The sequence below is a fragment of the Vollenhovia emeryi genome, unplaced genomic scaffold (genome assembly GCF_000949405.1).
Source record: "Vollenhovia emeryi isolate VEMERY1.0 unplaced genomic scaffold, V.emery_V1.0 DF939126.1, whole genome shotgun sequence".
NCBI classification, from domain to species: domain Eukaryota; kingdom Metazoa; phylum Arthropoda; class Insecta; order Hymenoptera; family Formicidae; genus Vollenhovia; species Vollenhovia emeryi.
This window is the reverse complement of record NW_011967240.1, coordinates 13,742-30,925: the sequence shown is the minus strand read 5'-3', so window position 1 is coordinate 30,925 and position 17,184 is coordinate 13,742. Positions and strand designations below refer to the sequence as shown.

The window sequence follows — 17,184 nt, the reverse complement described above, 5'->3', positions numbered from 1 at the left end:
AGCTATTAGAGCCATTCTAATGTCAAATAATGTATTTTTTTATTTAATTACATATCTTCTTTCGATAAGATTACTTCTGTATTATTGTTTGCTGTCTTCCCTCACAAGAATTCGACAGATTTGTGAATTGAAATAATATCATTACATACATAGCGATGCTTCCCACTATCTAGAAGCAAGATTTAGAAAACTAATAATGCACATTCTCTAAATTATTAATTTTATTGGTAAATTATAATTACTGACTAACAAAAACATATCACTCACTGTAGCGAGAAGCTTCGCATTTACCATAACACCTTTGGCAGAAAATCTATTGTCGCAATGAAGTATTTGCAAGGAAAACAGTTGTAACTGCAATCGCAAAATTGTTAAATGTAACATTGAGAAATTAATTATGAGTACTATACATTTAATGTAACAAAAATAAAAAATGTATACAAGGCATATTAACATAATTTAGAAGAAATGTAAACTCCAGTATTTTGTTATACTACCTCATTTTTTATTTGCTGGTCGGCGGTGTTATTAAATACATCGTAGATAGAAGTACTGATTTGTAAACTTTGACTATTGCCCGTTTCACAGGCCCACACTACCAAAGCTATTTTTGTAAAGTCATATACCATCTTTGAAGAAAAATATACGTGATACAGTGTATTGTCCAAAGTGTAGTTTTCGAAAAAACGTTTTCTCAATAATATATAATAGTACAGATGGCCAGTGATATCACAGAAAGTTATGACTATTGTAGCAAGTAACTGTAAACTGAAGATCGTATTCAGCATCTGCACTGTATCATTGATCACCAAATGGTGCTTCTTCAGAGCTTTGAGCTCCATGATCAAAAAATGATTTTCTTGGTCATGATAATTCAGTCTAGAAATATGTGGCTCATTATTTGCTAGGACTCTTTTCATGTACGCTAGATTGTCATTGATTCTTTTAAAACACGCTCTTAATACACAAACACAATTCATGTACAACATATCCATCTGAAATACCACTAGATAGATATAGATTTGAATTAAAAATTCCAATTGTACAACCATTGGTTCATCCGACTTGAGAATAAGCACAAATATGTGCCCAAGTAGATAAAGAGAACCGATGATATCCTTAGTGTGAATTAGTCTAGATAGCTTTCGATAGGATTCTGATGGTAGTCTTGAGGAAATCTTCAATATAATCTGAAGCAAACGCATTCGTGAACCGCTTAGAATGAACGTGACGATTATTATGAAAATACCAAACATACGGTTGCAGCTGTTCACAAGAATCCCAGGTAAATTGAACATATTAAATGTTTTTCCAAATAAGGAAAAGTCGAACAGCGTTATTAGTGCGTAAATACCAGAAGCGCAAGTAATGACAGTTGACAGAATGTAACGTTGTTTTGAAGTTTTGAAAGTTGAAGCGTTGATATTGTATGAAAATATTCCAAGAATACGACAGAAAGTGAAGCAAGGATACATCAGGGATTGAAAGTCTGTGGCGTTGAATAATTGCCATTTTTCCTTTTTCTGTTTGCCTTCGAGTTTTTCACGGAAATTCGATGACAACTTGAACATGATCAATGATTTATCACGAGATAGCAATAGTGTAAATCGTAGACAACAATCTGTAAATTATTAATTACATTATTAATGCGCTTTGGTACTAATATGAATGTGATCGAGAGAGATTTTTTACAAATGTACCTTTTGTTACTTTTATCTTTCCACGTACATAAACCGATATGGAATCCTTATCGCCGATGTACACGTGACGAATTTAACTCTAATACTGCAAGTGCTATTTCGTGTAATAATACAAAACTAAAAGGATTCTTGTTAGGCGCGGTGTAACCATGGCATTCTTCGATCAGTAATTATCATCTGATAAGAATATGCAATTGCTATGACATAGTCGTCAAATAATTTATGTACATACAAAATATTAGTATTTTGTACGATATTTTTGTTGATTCCTAGTTTATGTAAATGCATTTACAAAGATTATCTATTTTCTAATAACTGTCGTATTTCTAAAGTCAACATTGCATATACAAGGCATTTGAAATTTTTATCATTTCGCCCCATCTATTATACTTCTTAGGGCCAGTTTCACAAACGCCGATCATCTGCTGACCGAAGATTAATTGATTCTCTGTCTCTTCTTAGTTAACAAAATAGAAAAAGTTAGGAAGTTGACTAAACTCTGGTTAACTGTTAATCGATGTTTGTAAAATTGGCCCTTAGTTATTTGTATATATTTAATTGAACATATTTTTTATATAACTATGTAATACATGTTTTATATCATAACTGTATAACGTAAATATGTATAATAATAAGAAAGATATTCCCTCTTTTTATCTCTCTCTTAAATTTCAAAAATGAAATTATATCTATCAATCTAAAATTTATCTTTTTAATACAATACATCGTTACAGTATATCGATTGTCAATACTTATTTGCAGTAAAGATTCCTGCAAATGTACAGTACTGTTTAATAATAACACAGAGTATATTGCTCTCACACACGCTATACATATACGCATACAAATGATTCTATATAAGTATAGAAAAAGTCATCTCTCTTCCCTTCATTAATTAATATATTTAATTGATCTATATTTGTTACATGACTGAATTATTTATGTAACATTGCTTTTAAATTTTTCATCACAAGAATGTGACATGATCAAAAATTGTATCAATATTAACATGTATGTTGTGATACTACCCACGAACTGAAAATAATTTATATCAAAATATGAATAATATATGTTTTATTAATTAGAGCAGATAATTGATTACTCACTGCTGTGAGAAGCGTTGCGTCTACAGTAAGACCTTTCGTCGAAAATGTATTTTTGCAATGCAGTATTTGCAAAGAAAACGTATGTAACTGGAACGTCAGATCCAAACAACAATAAATGCAGCGGTGAATACATAACATTTTGGCACATGCAATTTCAATAGTGTTTGAATTTAAAAAAATAGCGTTAACAGATACTACATTTTCAAAATGTTTACCTCTGCTTTGATTTGCTTATCTGTCGTCTTATTAAGTATGTCGTAAATAGTAGTAGCAATCTTTTGGGCTTCAGTTTTGCCAGTCTCGCAAGCCCACACAAGTAGCGTTATTTTTGCACTATAATGCGCTACATGTATTACAAAGACATCAAGAAAATGCCAGTCAATACTAAAATGTAACTCTTGTTGCCAATGCACTACATAGAAGTACAATTCAAAAGTGAATTCAGAGAAGAAGCCAAATATAGTAGCAAGAAGTTGCAGACTGAAGATTGTGTTCAACACTTTCACTGTTCTGCTAATCACCAGATGTCGTTTCATCAAATTTTTAAGTTCTGTCAGAAAAATTTGATCTCTCTGCATATGGCACATTAAGCTGGAAATAGATAGCTCCACATTGTTTATAAGTGTACTTTTCATATGCATTAGTTTGTTGTTGATTTCCTTTAAACAGGCCGTTAATATACAAACACAATTTGTATATAACATATTCATCTGAAGCATTACAAGCGCTAAATACATGTCGTATGCCATAGTCAGGATAGTGAAACAATTTACTTCCAACGTTTGCACTTTAGAAAAATTCATAGATGCTTGCATAATTAACAGGGTAATACACAAGATATCTTTGAAATGGATAAATCTGGATAATTTCTGATATGATTTCGAGGGCAGCTTTGAAGAGATTTCCAAAATGGTCTGTAGCAAACACATTCGTGGAACGCTCCAAAGATGCGTTGTAATCGCTGCTAAACCATTCAACGTAAAGTAACCAACAGCCTCGAGATCTCTGGGTACATCTCCATAAGTAATTGTTCCAGAAATAATAATACTATGAATGAGTACCAAGTAGAAGACACAGTAAACGCAGATAATCACAGTTGACTGAATACAATGCGACTTTGAAATCTCGAAAGTCGTAGTATTGATCTTGTACGGAAATGTTCCGAGAATGTGACCAAAAATGAAGCAAGGGTACATCAATGATTGAAAATCCGTGGCGTGGAACAGCAACCATTTTTTCCGCATTTTCCTCTTAACGTGCTATTGAAGTATTGATCTGAACATAATAATCAGAAATTTATAACAGAGCAACAGTCTGAAATCTGAAGCCTACATATAAATGTTATTACTCAACACACTCTCGTATTAATATAGATATAATGGCTTCTTTTCTAAACGTAATTTATAAAGTCGGCTCTTTGCAATCAGTATATTAACTATGACGACTCTTCGTTTCGTTATTCACTTGGTGAATATCAATGTACAACTGTAGCAGATGCAGAGAGACAAGGCTGAAGAAGCCGTTTGTTAGTCGTGAAGTAACCATGGCGTTCTTTGATCGATACTTTTTATTCTTGAGATGGATTACAAAAAAACCGTGAAATTATAATAACATATGACTCAATAAGTTTTTGTGGATAGAAATGAAATATGATTTTTACAACAGTTTGTATAATATTCGCATAAATCATAATCCTAGAGATAAGTATAGTCAAAAGTTTTATTTCTCTACGTGTATAAATACATATCTATGAACAATTCTATATAAGGTTGAAAAGCAGTTTCTTGTTTTTCAATTATGTAGCTCTTTTCATGTAACTGAATTTATTGTAATATTACTTCCAGATTTTTCATCACAAGAATGGGTCGTAATCAAAAATTGTATCAAAATTAACATGTGCGTTGTGACACTGCCCAATATCTAAAAATAATTTATAAAATAATATGATTTATCAACTAGAACATATACTTGATTACTCACTGCTGTGAGAAGCGTTGCGTCTACAGTAAGACCTTTCGCCGAAAATGTATTTTTGCAATGCAGTATTTGCAAAGAAAACGTATGTAACTGGAACAACAGATCAAAACAACAATAAATGCAGTAGTGAATACATAGCATTTTGGCACACGCAATTTCAATAGTGTTTGAATTTAAAAAAAAGTGTTAACAAATACTACATTTTCAAAACGTTTACCTCTGCTTTGATTTGCTTATCTGATGTGCTATTAAGTACGTCGTAAATAGTAGTACTAATCTTTTGGGCTTCAGTTTTGCCAGTCTCGCAAGCCCACACAAGTAGCATTATTTTTGCACTATAATGCGCTACTTGTATTACAAAGACATCAAGAAAATGCCAGTCAATACTAAAATGTAACTTTTGTTGCCAATGCACTACATAGAAGTACAATTCAAAAGTGAATTCAGAGAAGAAGCCAAATATAGTAGCAAGAAGTTGCAGACCGAAGATTGTGTTCAACATTTGCACTGTTCTGGTAATTATTAGATGTTGCTGCATCACAGTTTTAAGTTTTATCAGAAAAAATTGATCTCTCTGCACATGGCACATTAAGCTGGAAATAGATAGTTCCATATTGTTTATAAGTGTACCTTTCATATGCATTAGATTGTTGTTGATTTCCTTGAAACAGGCCGTTAATATACAAACACAATTTATATATAACATATTCATATGAAGCATTACAAGCGCTAAATACATGTCGTATGCCATAATCAGGATAGTGAAACAATTTACTTCCAACGCTTGCTCTTTAGAAAAATACATAGACATTTGTACAATTAACAGGATGGTACACAAAATATCTTTCAAATGGATAAATCTGGATAATTTCTGATACGATTTCAAGGATAGCTTTGAAGAGATTTCCAAAATGGTCTGTAGCAAACCCATTCGTGGAACGCTCCAAAGATGCGTTGCAATCACTGCTAAACCAGTCAATGTAAAGTAACCAACAGCCTCGAGATCTCTGGGTACATCTCCATAGGTAATTGTTCCAGAAATAATAATACTATGAATGAGTACCAAGTAGAAGACGCAGTAAACGCAGATAATCATAGTTGACAGTATACAGTGTGGTTTTGAAATCTCGAAAGTCGAAGTATTGATCTTGTATGGAAATATTCCGGAAATGTGACCGAAAATGAAGCAAGGATACATCAATGATTGGAAATCCTTGGCGTTAAACAGCAGCCATCTTTTCCTTATTTTTTTCTTAACATGCTTTTGAATTTGTGATCTCAACATAATTATCAGAAATTTGGGGAAGAGCCACAGTCTGAAATCTGAAACCTATATAAATGTTATTAACCAATACATTCTCGTATTATTATAGATATAATTGCTTGCTTTCGAATCATAATTTATAAGTAACAAGAATAAACAGTTATTGTCGTTACATGCCTCAGTGGACGAATTGATGAGACGCCCGCGTAGTGTGTAGGAAAGTCCCGGTTCAAACCCTGACTGAGGTAATAGTTTTCGCAGTAAATTTTCTCTAATTAGAATTGCCAGTTGTGTCAGCTATCAATTTTCTTACATTGGGTAATTTGTAAGATCGTCTCTTTGCAATCAGTATATTATATACTGATATATAACTATGACGACTCTTTGTTTTGTTATTCACTTGATAAATATCAATTTACAACTGTAGCAGATGCAGAGAGACAAGGCTGAAGAAGCCGTTTGTTAGTCGTGAAGTAACCATGGCGTTCTTTGATCGATACTTTTTATTCTTGAGATGGATTACAAAAAAACCGTGAAATTATAATAACATATGACTCAATAAGTTTTTGTGGATAGAAATGAAATATGATTTTTACAACAGTTTGTATAATATTCGCATAAATCATAATCCTAGAGATAAGTATAGTCAAAAGTTTTATTTCTCTACGTGTATAAATACATATCTATGAACAATTCTATATAAGGTTGAAAAGCAGTTTCTTGTTTTTCAATTATGTAGCTCTTTTCATGTAACTGAATTTATTGTAATATTACTTCCAGATTTTTCATCACAAGAATGGGTCGTAATCAAAAATTGTATCAAAATTAACATGTGCGTTGTGACACTGCCTACTATCTGAAAATAATGTATAAAATAATATGATTTATCACCTAGAACAAACAATTGATTACTCACTGCTGTGAGAAGCGTTGCGTCTACAGTAAGACCTTTCGCCGAAAATATATTTTTGCAATGCAGTATTTGCAACGAAAACGTATGTAACTGGAACAACAGATCAAAACAATAATAAATACAGAAGTGACTACATAGCATTTTGGCAAGTGCATTTTCAATAGTGTTTAAATGTTTAAAAAAATAGCGTTAACAAATACTACATTTTCAAAACGTTTACCTCTGCTTTGATTTGCTTATCTGATGTGCTATTAAGTACGTCGTAAATAGTAGTGCTAATCTTTTGAGCTTGATTTTTGCCAGTCTCGCAAGCCCACACAAGTAGGGGTAGTTTTACAGAATAATTTGCTACATTTGTTACAAACATATCAAGAAAATGCCCATCAACACTAAAATGCAACTCTTTTTGCCAATGCACTATATAGAAGTACAATTCAAAAGTCAGTTCAGAGAAGAACCAAATTATAGTAGCAAGAAGTTGCGGACTGAAGACTATGTTCAACATTTGCACTGTTCTGCTAATCACCAGATGTCGTTTCATCAAATTTTTAAGTTCTGTCAGAAAAATTTGATCTCTCTGCATATGGCACATTAAGCTAGAAATAGATGGCTTTATATTGTTTAGGAGTCTACGTTGCATATGCATAAGATTGTTGTTGATTTCTTTGAAACCGATCTTTAATACACAAACACAATTTATGTATAACATATTCATCTGAAGCAACACAAGCCCCAAATACGCGTCGAATGCCATAGTTACGGCAGTGAACGAATTCACCTCAAACGTTTGCACCTTAAAAAAATATATAGCTACTTGCACAACTAACAGGATAGTACACAAGATATCTTTTAAGTGGATAAATCTGGATAATTTCTGATATGACTTTGAGGGTAGCTTTGAAGAGATTTCCGAAATGGTCTGTAGCAATCGCATTCGTGGAACGCTCGAGATATGCGTGGTGATCAGTACTAAACCAGTCAACGTAAAGTAACTAACAGCCTCGAGATTTCTGGGTACATCTCCATAGGTAATTGTTCCAGAAATAATAATACTATGAATGAGTGGCAAGTAGAAAGCACAGTACACGCAGATAATCACAGTTGACAGAATATAGCGCGGTTTTGAAACCACAAAAGTTGAAGCATTGATCTTGTAATGAAATATTCCGAGAATGCGACAAAAAGTGAAGCAAGGATACATTAATGATCGAAAATCCGTGGCGCGAAATAGCAGCCATCGTTTTCGCATTTTATCTCCGATATGCTTGCGAACGTTTGATTTGAACATAATTAATAAAAATTTATAAGAGAGTTGCACTGTATATGCAGTCTAACTTTTAATTAATACACTGTGATAGTAATATACATGCAATTGTTTCTCGTTTGTAAACGTGATTTATAAATTTGTTCCTTTGCAAATAGTATATTAATATTACGACGTGAACTTTCTCTTTAAATTCACTCGTTGAATTTCGACTTATAACTGCACCAGATACATAGAGACAAAGCTTAAAGAGCGGTTTGTTAGTCGTGAAGTAACCATGGAGTTTTTCTATCGACATTTTTCATTTAAGATGGATTAGACAAAAGACATAAAATTGTTATTACATATAACTCAAGAATTTTTTGTGGGCATACATAAAGTAGGATATTGTACAACAGGTTGTGTAATATTCGCATAAGTCATAACTCTAAAAATTTCTTAAATATAATTGAAAGTTTTATTTCTATATATGTATAAATAGTACATGAGCAATTCTCTAAGATAAAACGTTTCTCTTCTTTAAGTACGTATCTTCTTTTAGGTAACTGTATTACTTGTAGTATTGATTCCAGATTTTTCCTTGCAAGAATGTGTCGTGATCAAAAATTGTATCAAGATTAACATATATGTTGTTAAGCTACCAACCATCTAAAAATAATAGAAAATGCAAACAATATATGTTTTAGTAATAAAACCTAATAATAATTACTCACTGCTGTGAGAAACTTTGCATCTACAGTGAGACCTTTTGCGGAAAATGTATTTTGGCAATGCAATGTTTGCAAAGAAAATAGCTGTAACTGGAACACCAAATTGAAAGGAGATAAAATATAAGAATGTAAAACTAGTGTTAGCAAACATAATTTTAAACTAATAATATATATATTTCCAAAAATAACATAAACATTGCATTTTCAAAATGATTACCTCGGCTTTGATTTGCTCATCTTTCGTACTATTAAGTACGTCGTAAATAGTAGTATTAATCTTTTGAGCTTGATTTTTGCCAGTCTCACAAACCCACACAAGTAGCGGTATTTTTACAATATAATTTGCTATATTTGTTACAAACGCATCAAGAAGATTCTGATCAATACTAAATTGTAACTGTTTTTGCCAATGCACTATAAAGAAGTACAATTCGAAAGTGAATTCAGAGAAGGACGCAATGATAATAGCAAGAAGTTGCAGACTGAAGATTGTATTCAACATTTGCACTGTTCTGGTAATCATTAGATGTTGCTGCATGACGTTTTTAAGTTTTATCAGAAAAAATTGATCTCTCTGCATATGGCACATTAAGCTGGAAATAGGTGGCTTTATATTGTTTATGAGTCTATTTTGCATATGCATTAGATTGTTGTTGATTTCCTTGAAACAGGCTGTTAATATACAAACACAATTTATATATAACATGTTTATCTGAAGCATTGCCAATACCATATACGTATCGAATACCATCATTAGGACAGTAAACCAATTTACTTCAAACGGCATTTTAGAATAATACATATACAATTGTATAATTAACAGGATAGTACACAAGATATCTTTGAAATGGATAAATCTGGATAATTTCTGATATGACTTCGAGGGTAGCTTCGAAGAGATTTCCAAAATGGTCTGTAGCAAACGCATTCGTGGAACGCTCGAGACGTGCGTGGTAATTACCATTAAACCAGTCAACGTAAAGTGACCAGCAGCCTCGAGATTTCTGAGTATATTTTCATAGTTAATTGTTCCATAAACAATAATAAGATAAATGAGTAACAAGTAGAAAACACAGTACACGCAGATAATCACAGTTGACAGAATATGGCGTGGTTTTGAAACCTCAAAAGTCGAAGCATTGATCTTGTACGAAAATATTCCGAGAATGCGTCCAAAAGTGAAGCAAGGATACATTAATGATTGAAAATCCGTGGCGTGGAATAGCAGCCATCTTCTTTGCATTTTATCTCCGACATGTTTGTGAATGTTTGATTTGAACATAATTAGGAAAAATTTATAGGAGAGCAGCACTGTATAATCTGCAGCCTAACTGTTGTTCAATACACCATAATAGTAATTGCAATTGTTTCTCGTGTGCAAATGTGATATATAAATTTGTCACTTTGCAAATAGGATGTTAATAGTATGACGTGAACTTGTCGTTTATATTCACTCGTTGAATTTCGACTTATAACTGCATGACATACATAGAGACTAAGCTTAAAAAACGGTTTGTTAGTCGTGAAGTAACCATGGAGCTTTTCGATCGATGTTTTTCATTTAAAATGGATTAGGTAAAAGACGTAAAATTGTTATTACATACGACTCAAGAAAGTATTGTGGCTATTCATAAAGTAGGATGATGTACAACAGGTTGTGTAATATTCGTATAAGTCCTAACACGAAACGTTTCTTAAATATAAATGAAAAGTTTATTTTTATATATGTATAAATATGTGTACACGAGCAATCCTCTATAATGATAAAAAACCTTTCTCTTCTTTAAGTATGTATCTTCTTTTATGTAACTCCATTACTTGTAGTATTGATTCCATATTTTTCGTTGCATGAATGTGTTGTGACAAAAAATTGTATCAAGATTAACATGTATGTTGTTATGCTACCAACCATCTAAAAATAATAAAAGAGTGCAAATAATATACCGTTTTATTAATAAAACGAAATAATAATTACTCACTGCTGTGAGAAGCGTTGCGTCTATAGTGAGACCTTTTGCGGAAAATGTATTTTCGCAATGTAATATTTGCAAAGAAAATAGCTGTAACTGCAACACCAGATTGGAAATAGGTAAAATGCAAGAATATAAAACTAGTGTTAGCAAACACACTTATAATCCAATGACATAAATCTTTCAAAAAGTAACGTAAGCACTACATTTTCAGAATGATTACCTCGGCTTTGATTTGCTCATCTTTCGTACTATTAAGTACATCATAAATTGACATGTTAATCTTTTGGCTCTGATTTTTGCCTGTCTCGCAAGCCCACACCAGTAGTATTATTTTTGAAACATAATGCGTCATACATATTATAAACGCATCAAGATGATCCCAATCAAGGCTAACAAGTAACTTGCCTTGCCAGCGCACTACAGAAAAGTACAATTCAAAGGTAATTTCAGAAAAAGAGTCGATTATGGTTGCGAGAAGTTGCAGACTGAAAATTATGTTCAATATTTGCACTGTTTTAGCAGTCATCAGATGTTGTTTCTTCAAAAGTTTAAGTTCCATCAGAATAAATTGATTACTGTGCATATGATAAATGCTGGGAATAGATGGCTTTATATCGTTTATGGGTTGTCGCATGTGCATTAGATCATCGTTAATTTTTTCGAAGTAAGCCTTTAATATACAAACACAATTTATATATAACATATTCATCTGAAGCACTAGAAGCGCCCCATACGTCCCAAATATCATGCTGAGGCCACTGAAATAATTCAGTTCAAGTATTTGCACTTTAGAAAAAAATGTATATATATGCACAACTAGCATAATGGGACACAAGATGTCCTTTACATGGATAAATCTGGATAATTTCTTATATGATTTCGAGGGTAGCTTTGAAGAGATTTCCAAAATGGTCTGTAACAAACGCATTCGTGGAACGCATAAGATATGCGTGGTAATCACTACCAAACAATTCAACGTATAGTAACCAACAACCTCAAGATTTTTGGTTATGCTTTCATAGGTAATTGTTCCAGAAATAATAATGCCATGAATGAATAGCAAGTAAGAAACACAGTAAGCGCAGATAATTATTGTAGACAGGATATAGTACGGTTTTGAAATCTCGAAAGTCGATGCATTGCTTTTGTATGGAAACATTCCAAGAATACGACACAAAGTGAAGCAGGGATACATCAATGATTGAAAATCCTTGGTGTAGAACAGCCGCCAGCTTTTTCGCGTTTCATCTTTGACATGTCTTTGAATTTTTGATCCGAACATAACTGGCAGAAATTTCTGGGAGAGTAACAGTATATAATTTGCCGCTTAAATGTTATTAATCATGCACTGTATTAATACACAATACACTGTTGGATTAATATATACGTGTTTGCTGCTTTTTTAAACGTAATTTATAAAGTTGTCAATTTTCTAAATAGTGTATTATTAACTATGACATAGACTCTTAGGTTTTATATTCACTCGAAGAATTTCAGTTTATAACTGCAGCAGATACAGAGAGATAAAGTTGAAGAAGCCGTTTGTTAGTTGTCAAGTAACCATGGCATTTTTCGATCGACTTTTACATCATCTTCTCTCTTGGGATAAATTACAATAATTAAAAAGTTATGTAAAATTGTTGTAATATAAGACCCAATAAATTTGTATGAATGTATGTACATAAAAAAATAAATAAGATATTATACCATAAACTATGTAATATTTGCTTGTAAGGAAACAGTAATTCTAAAGAATTGTTACGTGCAGTTCAAAGTTTTATTTCTATATGTGTGTAGATATATAGTGTGTATATGAACAATTCTACATAACTATAAAACAGTCATCATCTTTTGTTCGATTAGGTATCTGCTTTTATATAACAGAATTATTTATAATATTGGTTCCAGGTTTTTTATCGCAGGAGTGTAACATGACCAAAAATTGTATTAAAATTAACATATACGTCGTGATATTGCCAACCATCTAAAAATAAAATAGAGAATTATAAACAAGATGCATTTTATTAATTACGGCAAAATTTTATTAACTAAAAGAAATTGAATACTTACTGTTGCGAGGAGCGTGGCATCTACAGTGAGACCTTTCGCCGAAAATGTATTATCCCGATGCAATATTTGTAAAGAAAACAGCTGTAACTGTAACATCAGATAGCAAAATATAATTTAAAATCAGAAAAAAACATATAGTTGAAAAATGTAATTATGTACACTTAGATTTTATGTTCTCAAATATGCGGTAGCGTACAATATATTTTTAGAAAGAAATATTATATATAAAATTGTATCTATATTACCTCGTCTTTGAGCTGGCCATCACTGGTCTTATTAAGTACATCGTGAATGGTAGTGCCGATTTCTTTAGCTTGATTCTTTCCAGTCTCACAGACCCATACAAGTAGTATTATTTTTGTGATGTGAAACATTAGTGTTATAAAAAACATATCAAGAAAATCCCAACTCAATCTAATGAATAGTCCGTTTTGCCAACGCACTGCATAGAAATACAATTCAAAAGTGATATTACAAAAACACATGATTATAGTAGCAAGAAGTTGCAGACTGAAGATTATGTTCAGCATTTTTACTGCATCGCTAACCATCAGATGTTGCTTCTTCAGGCTCTTGAGGTTTATTAATAAAAATTGATTTCTCGGAAAGTAACAAGTCCATTTAGAGACACTTGGCTTTGTGTCATTAACTATGAGCTCTTGCATATATGCCACATTCTCATTAATTCTCTTGAAACAGGCCTTTAGTACGCATACAGAATTTACATACAACATATTTATGTGAAACTCTTGCAAAGTCAAATACACGGTGAAGAAGAAACCGGTTGAGAACATCATAGGCATGGCAGTTGCATAGTTTATTTCATCCATGTCTGCTTTAAGGAAATAAGCACATAATTGCACAACTATTAAAATTATACCAAAAATATCCTTGATGTGGATTAATCTGGATAACTTTTGATATGATTCCGGAGGTAGTTTCGAAGAAATGTCCAATATAGTCTGTAACAAGCGCATTCGCGGACCGTTCAAGATGTGTGTGACTATCACTATGAAACCGGTGAACGTATAGTAACTGACACCCTCAAGAGTTCTAATCACACTTTTTAAGTTGATTTTGGTAATAAAATCGTGAATAAGTAACAAGTCAAAAATGCAGCAAATGCAGATAATCACTGTCGACAAGATGTAGCACTGTTTTGAAACTTCGATAGTTGAAGCATTGATCTTGTACGGAAATAATCCGAGAATGCGACCAAAGGTGAAACAGGGATACATTAAAGATTGAAAGTCCGTGGCGTGGAAGAGCCTCCATCCTTTCCACATTGTACTCTCAGAATATCCTTGGATTCTTTTTAACTGAACGTGATTAATAGAAATTCATAGAAGAATAACAATCTATATCATAATCTTAGCACTCTCTAGCTCTCTAGCATATAGATGTGATTACAAGTTTTCTTTCTAAATATAATTTTCAAGTCCATCTTTTGATAACAAGTATTCAAACTGATATAAACTCGCCCTATCTACACTCGATGAGTTTAATTTTAAAACTACAAGCAAATACTGTATCAAGCAACTAAGTAAAACTGAAGAAGGCATGTGTTAGTCGTAAAGTAACCATGGTTTTCTTCGATCGGCACTTCTTAGTCTTATGATAGATTACATAAAGGGATGATGTTAAATTGTTATAACATATGACTCAACAAATTATGTGTGTACACATAAATAGAGAGTAGTCTGTACTGATCATGAATCAACAACTCTAAGAAAAGTCCATAAATAATGACTCTTCGTTTCTGAATTTAATTTCTTTATTTTCCTTTGCGTATGCAGGACAGTATTACATACTAAAATTTTGAGAAGTAATATATTTGCGTTTATGCACTTGATAAGTTAATTTAATGTTAATTTTTGATATCAATACATTTTTATATAAATTGCGTATATAAATATACACATAAAATTGTCATTAAGACTTATTTTTCGTCAAATTTTATTATAGATTATAACAAATTGCACAATTCACATGATCAAATATTTCACGTGATTGTTAAAATATATTTATTCAAGCTTAAAATATTGTATGTATACAAGCAATTTTATATATTTAATTATAAAAACTTCATCTTTAAATAAATATGTAAAAATCTTTTTATTCTGTATATTATTTTATATAATTGAATTACTTACATAATTTAGATTGCAGATTTTCAATCACAAGAATGTGATGTGATTAAAAATTGTATCATAATCAACATATATGTTGTTACGCTACCAGCCATCTGAAAATAATAGTAAAACATAAACAAAATGCATTTTATTAATTAAAACAATTGATTTTTATTAAATTCATTTTATTAATTAAATAATTGATTTCTTACTGCCGTGAGAAGTGTTGCGTCCACAGTGAGACCTTTCGTCAAAAATGTGTTCTTGCAATGTAGTGTTTGTAAAGAAAACAATTGCAACTGCAATATCAAACCGCGAAATAATTAAATTACAAGAATGGAAAATAGGATTGGTAATTGTAATTATATGAGGACACTAAATATTTTGAAAAATTGCATTACCATGCAGTATACATATTTACAGAAAAAGTCAGATAATACTACAATTTTAATACCTCGACTTTGATTTGCTCATCTCTGGTGCTATTAAGTACACCGTGAATGGTGGTGCTAATTTCTTTAGCTTGATTTTTGGCGGTTTCGCAAACCCACACAAGTAGCACTATTTTCATAATGTAATATGTCATGGACGCTAAAAGTACGTCAAGAAACTGCCAATCTAAGCTAATGAATACCCCATCTTTCCAGCGTACAACGTAGGAGTATAGTTCAAAAGTGATTTCCGAAAAAGACATAACTGTTGTAACCAGAAGTTGCAGGCTAAAGATTATGTTCAGCATGTGCACTGTTTTACTAACTGTCAAATGCTGTTTCTTCAGGGTCTTAAGTTCTATTAGCAGAAATTGATTTTTCTGCTGAATTGACCTGTGGACACTTAGCTTCATATTGTTTACCACGAGTCTTTGCACATGTATCAGATTGTCATTGATTCTCTTGAAACAAGTCTTTAATACCCAAACACAATTTATGTACAACATATTCATTTGAAATATCAGCATTTCCAAGTACATTGTGAATAGTAGGATCAAGACTTTTGAACAAGTCAATTCAAACATCTCTGTTTTAGAAAAATATATGCACAGTTGCACAACTATCAAGATGGTACCAAACACATCCTTGACATGAATCAATCTGGATAACTTTTGATAGGATTCTTTAGGTAGTTTTGAAGAAATTTCTAAAATAGTCTGTAGCAAATGCATTCGTGGACTGCTCAAAATATGCGTGATAATTACAATAACACCACTAAACGTATAGAAACTTAAGGCTCCAAAATTTCTGGTTACATCTCCAAAGTTGATTATTTTAGAAATGGCAATTCCATGAATAATTGTCAGATATAAAGCACAGCAGACACAGATAATTACGGCCGACAGAACGTAATGTAGTTTTGAAGCCTCAAAAGTTGAAGCGTTGATATTGTATGGAAATATTCCAAGGAAGCGGCAAATTGTGAAACAGGGATACATTAAAGATTGGAAGTCCGTGGCGTGGAACAGCCACCATCTTTTCCACATTTTGTCGTTGGCATGCCTTTGGATTTTTGAACTAAACATGGCTAGCAAAAATTCATCATAGAATCACAGTGTTGTAAGCTATAACCTAAACATTATTAATCACTGTATTACTACACATTATACACTATATTAATGCAGGTGTAATTGTTGCTTTTAAGTGTAATCAAATCTGTTTCTTCATAACAAGTATAAATTGACAGAAAGTCGTTGTCTTACACTCCAAGAGTTTAAGTTCGAAACTACGAGGAAATACTGTGTCAACCATAAAGACAAAGCTGAAAGAGTTATTTGTTACTTGTGAGGTAACCATGACGTTCTTCGATCGATATATATCACTCTTGGGGTGAATTAGATAAGGAAATAATTAATTGTGTAGTCGTTTAGTCATGGAATCCACTTTAACTATGATTGCATTTTAAATTATTACAAACGATATTATGTACATGAGATTTTGTAAATACGGTTAAAGAAAATAAAAATAAATTAATTACGCGGTATTTAATAAAATAAAACAATATACAGTACCTATACCTTTTGAATCAGAATTTAACATTTTAATTACATTTATCGCTGTACATCAATATGTACAGAAATCATA

General features: G+C 32.0%; 6 protein-coding genes across 13 annotated transcripts; all 6 read right to left on the bottom strand.

The window, feature by feature from the left end:
- Window positions 1–488: 488 nt before the first annotated feature.
- LOC105569150 lies at window positions 489–1,571 on the bottom strand. Its single transcript, XM_012025350.1, has one exon. The coding sequence runs from the start codon at window positions 1,569–1,571 to the stop codon at window positions 489–491; it is 1,083 nt and encodes a 360-aa protein (XP_011880740.1).
- An 860-nt stretch (window positions 1,572–2,431) lies between these two features.
- LOC105568936 (putative gustatory receptor 28b) lies at window positions 2,432–6,890 on the bottom strand. Of its 8 annotated transcripts, XM_012025014.1 has the most exons (6): window positions 5,001–6,890; window positions 4,787–4,873; window positions 4,164–4,726; window positions 3,022–4,081; window positions 2,807–2,893; window positions 2,432–2,735 (listed from the first exon to the last, which is right to left on the bottom strand). In XM_012025014.1, the coding sequence occupies exons 4-6, from the start codon at window positions 4,048–4,050 to the stop codon at window positions 2,640–2,642; spliced, it is 1,212 nt and encodes a 403-aa protein (XP_011880404.1). In that variant the 5' UTR covers window positions 4,051–4,081; window positions 4,164–4,726; window positions 4,787–4,873; window positions 5,001–6,890; the 3' UTR covers window positions 2,432–2,639. The 8 variants fall into 8 exon arrangements, 5 of the variants coding, with proteins under 5 accessions (XP_011880404.1, XP_011880403.1, XP_011880402.1 ...); XM_012025013.1 differs by having other exon boundaries at window positions 3,022–4,726; XR_001009457.1 differs by having other exon boundaries at window positions 2,807–4,726.
- A 9-nt stretch (window positions 6,891–6,899) lies between these two features.
- LOC105569149 (putative gustatory receptor 28b) lies at window positions 6,900–7,599 on the bottom strand. Its single transcript, XM_012025349.1, has 3 exons — window positions 7,181–7,599; window positions 6,950–7,050; window positions 6,900–6,903 (listed from the first exon to the last, which is right to left on the bottom strand). Exons 1-3 carry the CDS (start codon window positions 7,550–7,552, stop codon window positions 6,900–6,902), a joined length of 477 nt encoding a protein of 158 aa, XP_011880739.1. The 5' UTR covers window positions 7,553–7,599.
- Window positions 7,600–8,761: 1,162 nt separating this feature from the next.
- Window positions 8,762–9,472, bottom strand: LOC105569148 (putative gustatory receptor 28b). Its single transcript, XM_012025348.1, has 3 exons — window positions 9,152–9,472; window positions 8,938–9,024; window positions 8,762–8,872 (listed from the first exon to the last, which is right to left on the bottom strand). Exons 1-3 carry the CDS (start codon window positions 9,470–9,472, stop codon window positions 8,762–8,764), a joined length of 519 nt encoding a protein of 172 aa, XP_011880738.1.
- Window positions 9,473–12,427: 2,955 nt separating this feature from the next.
- On the bottom strand, window positions 12,428–14,464 carry LOC105568935 (putative gustatory receptor 28a). Its single transcript, XM_012025010.1, has 3 exons — window positions 13,223–14,464; window positions 12,978–13,064; window positions 12,428–12,891 (listed from the first exon to the last, which is right to left on the bottom strand). The coding sequence occupies exons 1-3, from the start codon at window positions 14,261–14,263 to the stop codon at window positions 12,781–12,783; spliced, it is 1,239 nt and encodes a 412-aa protein (XP_011880400.1). The 5' UTR covers window positions 14,264–14,464; the 3' UTR covers window positions 12,428–12,780.
- A 686-nt stretch (window positions 14,465–15,150) lies between these two features.
- On the bottom strand, window positions 15,151–17,023 carry LOC105568934 (putative gustatory receptor 28b). The gene is made up of 3 exons (XM_012025009.1): window positions 15,564–17,023; window positions 15,322–15,408; window positions 15,151–15,222 (listed from the first exon to the last, which is right to left on the bottom strand). Exons 1-3 carry the CDS (start codon window positions 16,623–16,625, stop codon window positions 15,151–15,153), a joined length of 1,221 nt encoding a protein of 406 aa, XP_011880399.1. The 5' UTR covers window positions 16,626–17,023.
- Window positions 17,024–17,184: the final 161 nt, after the last annotated feature.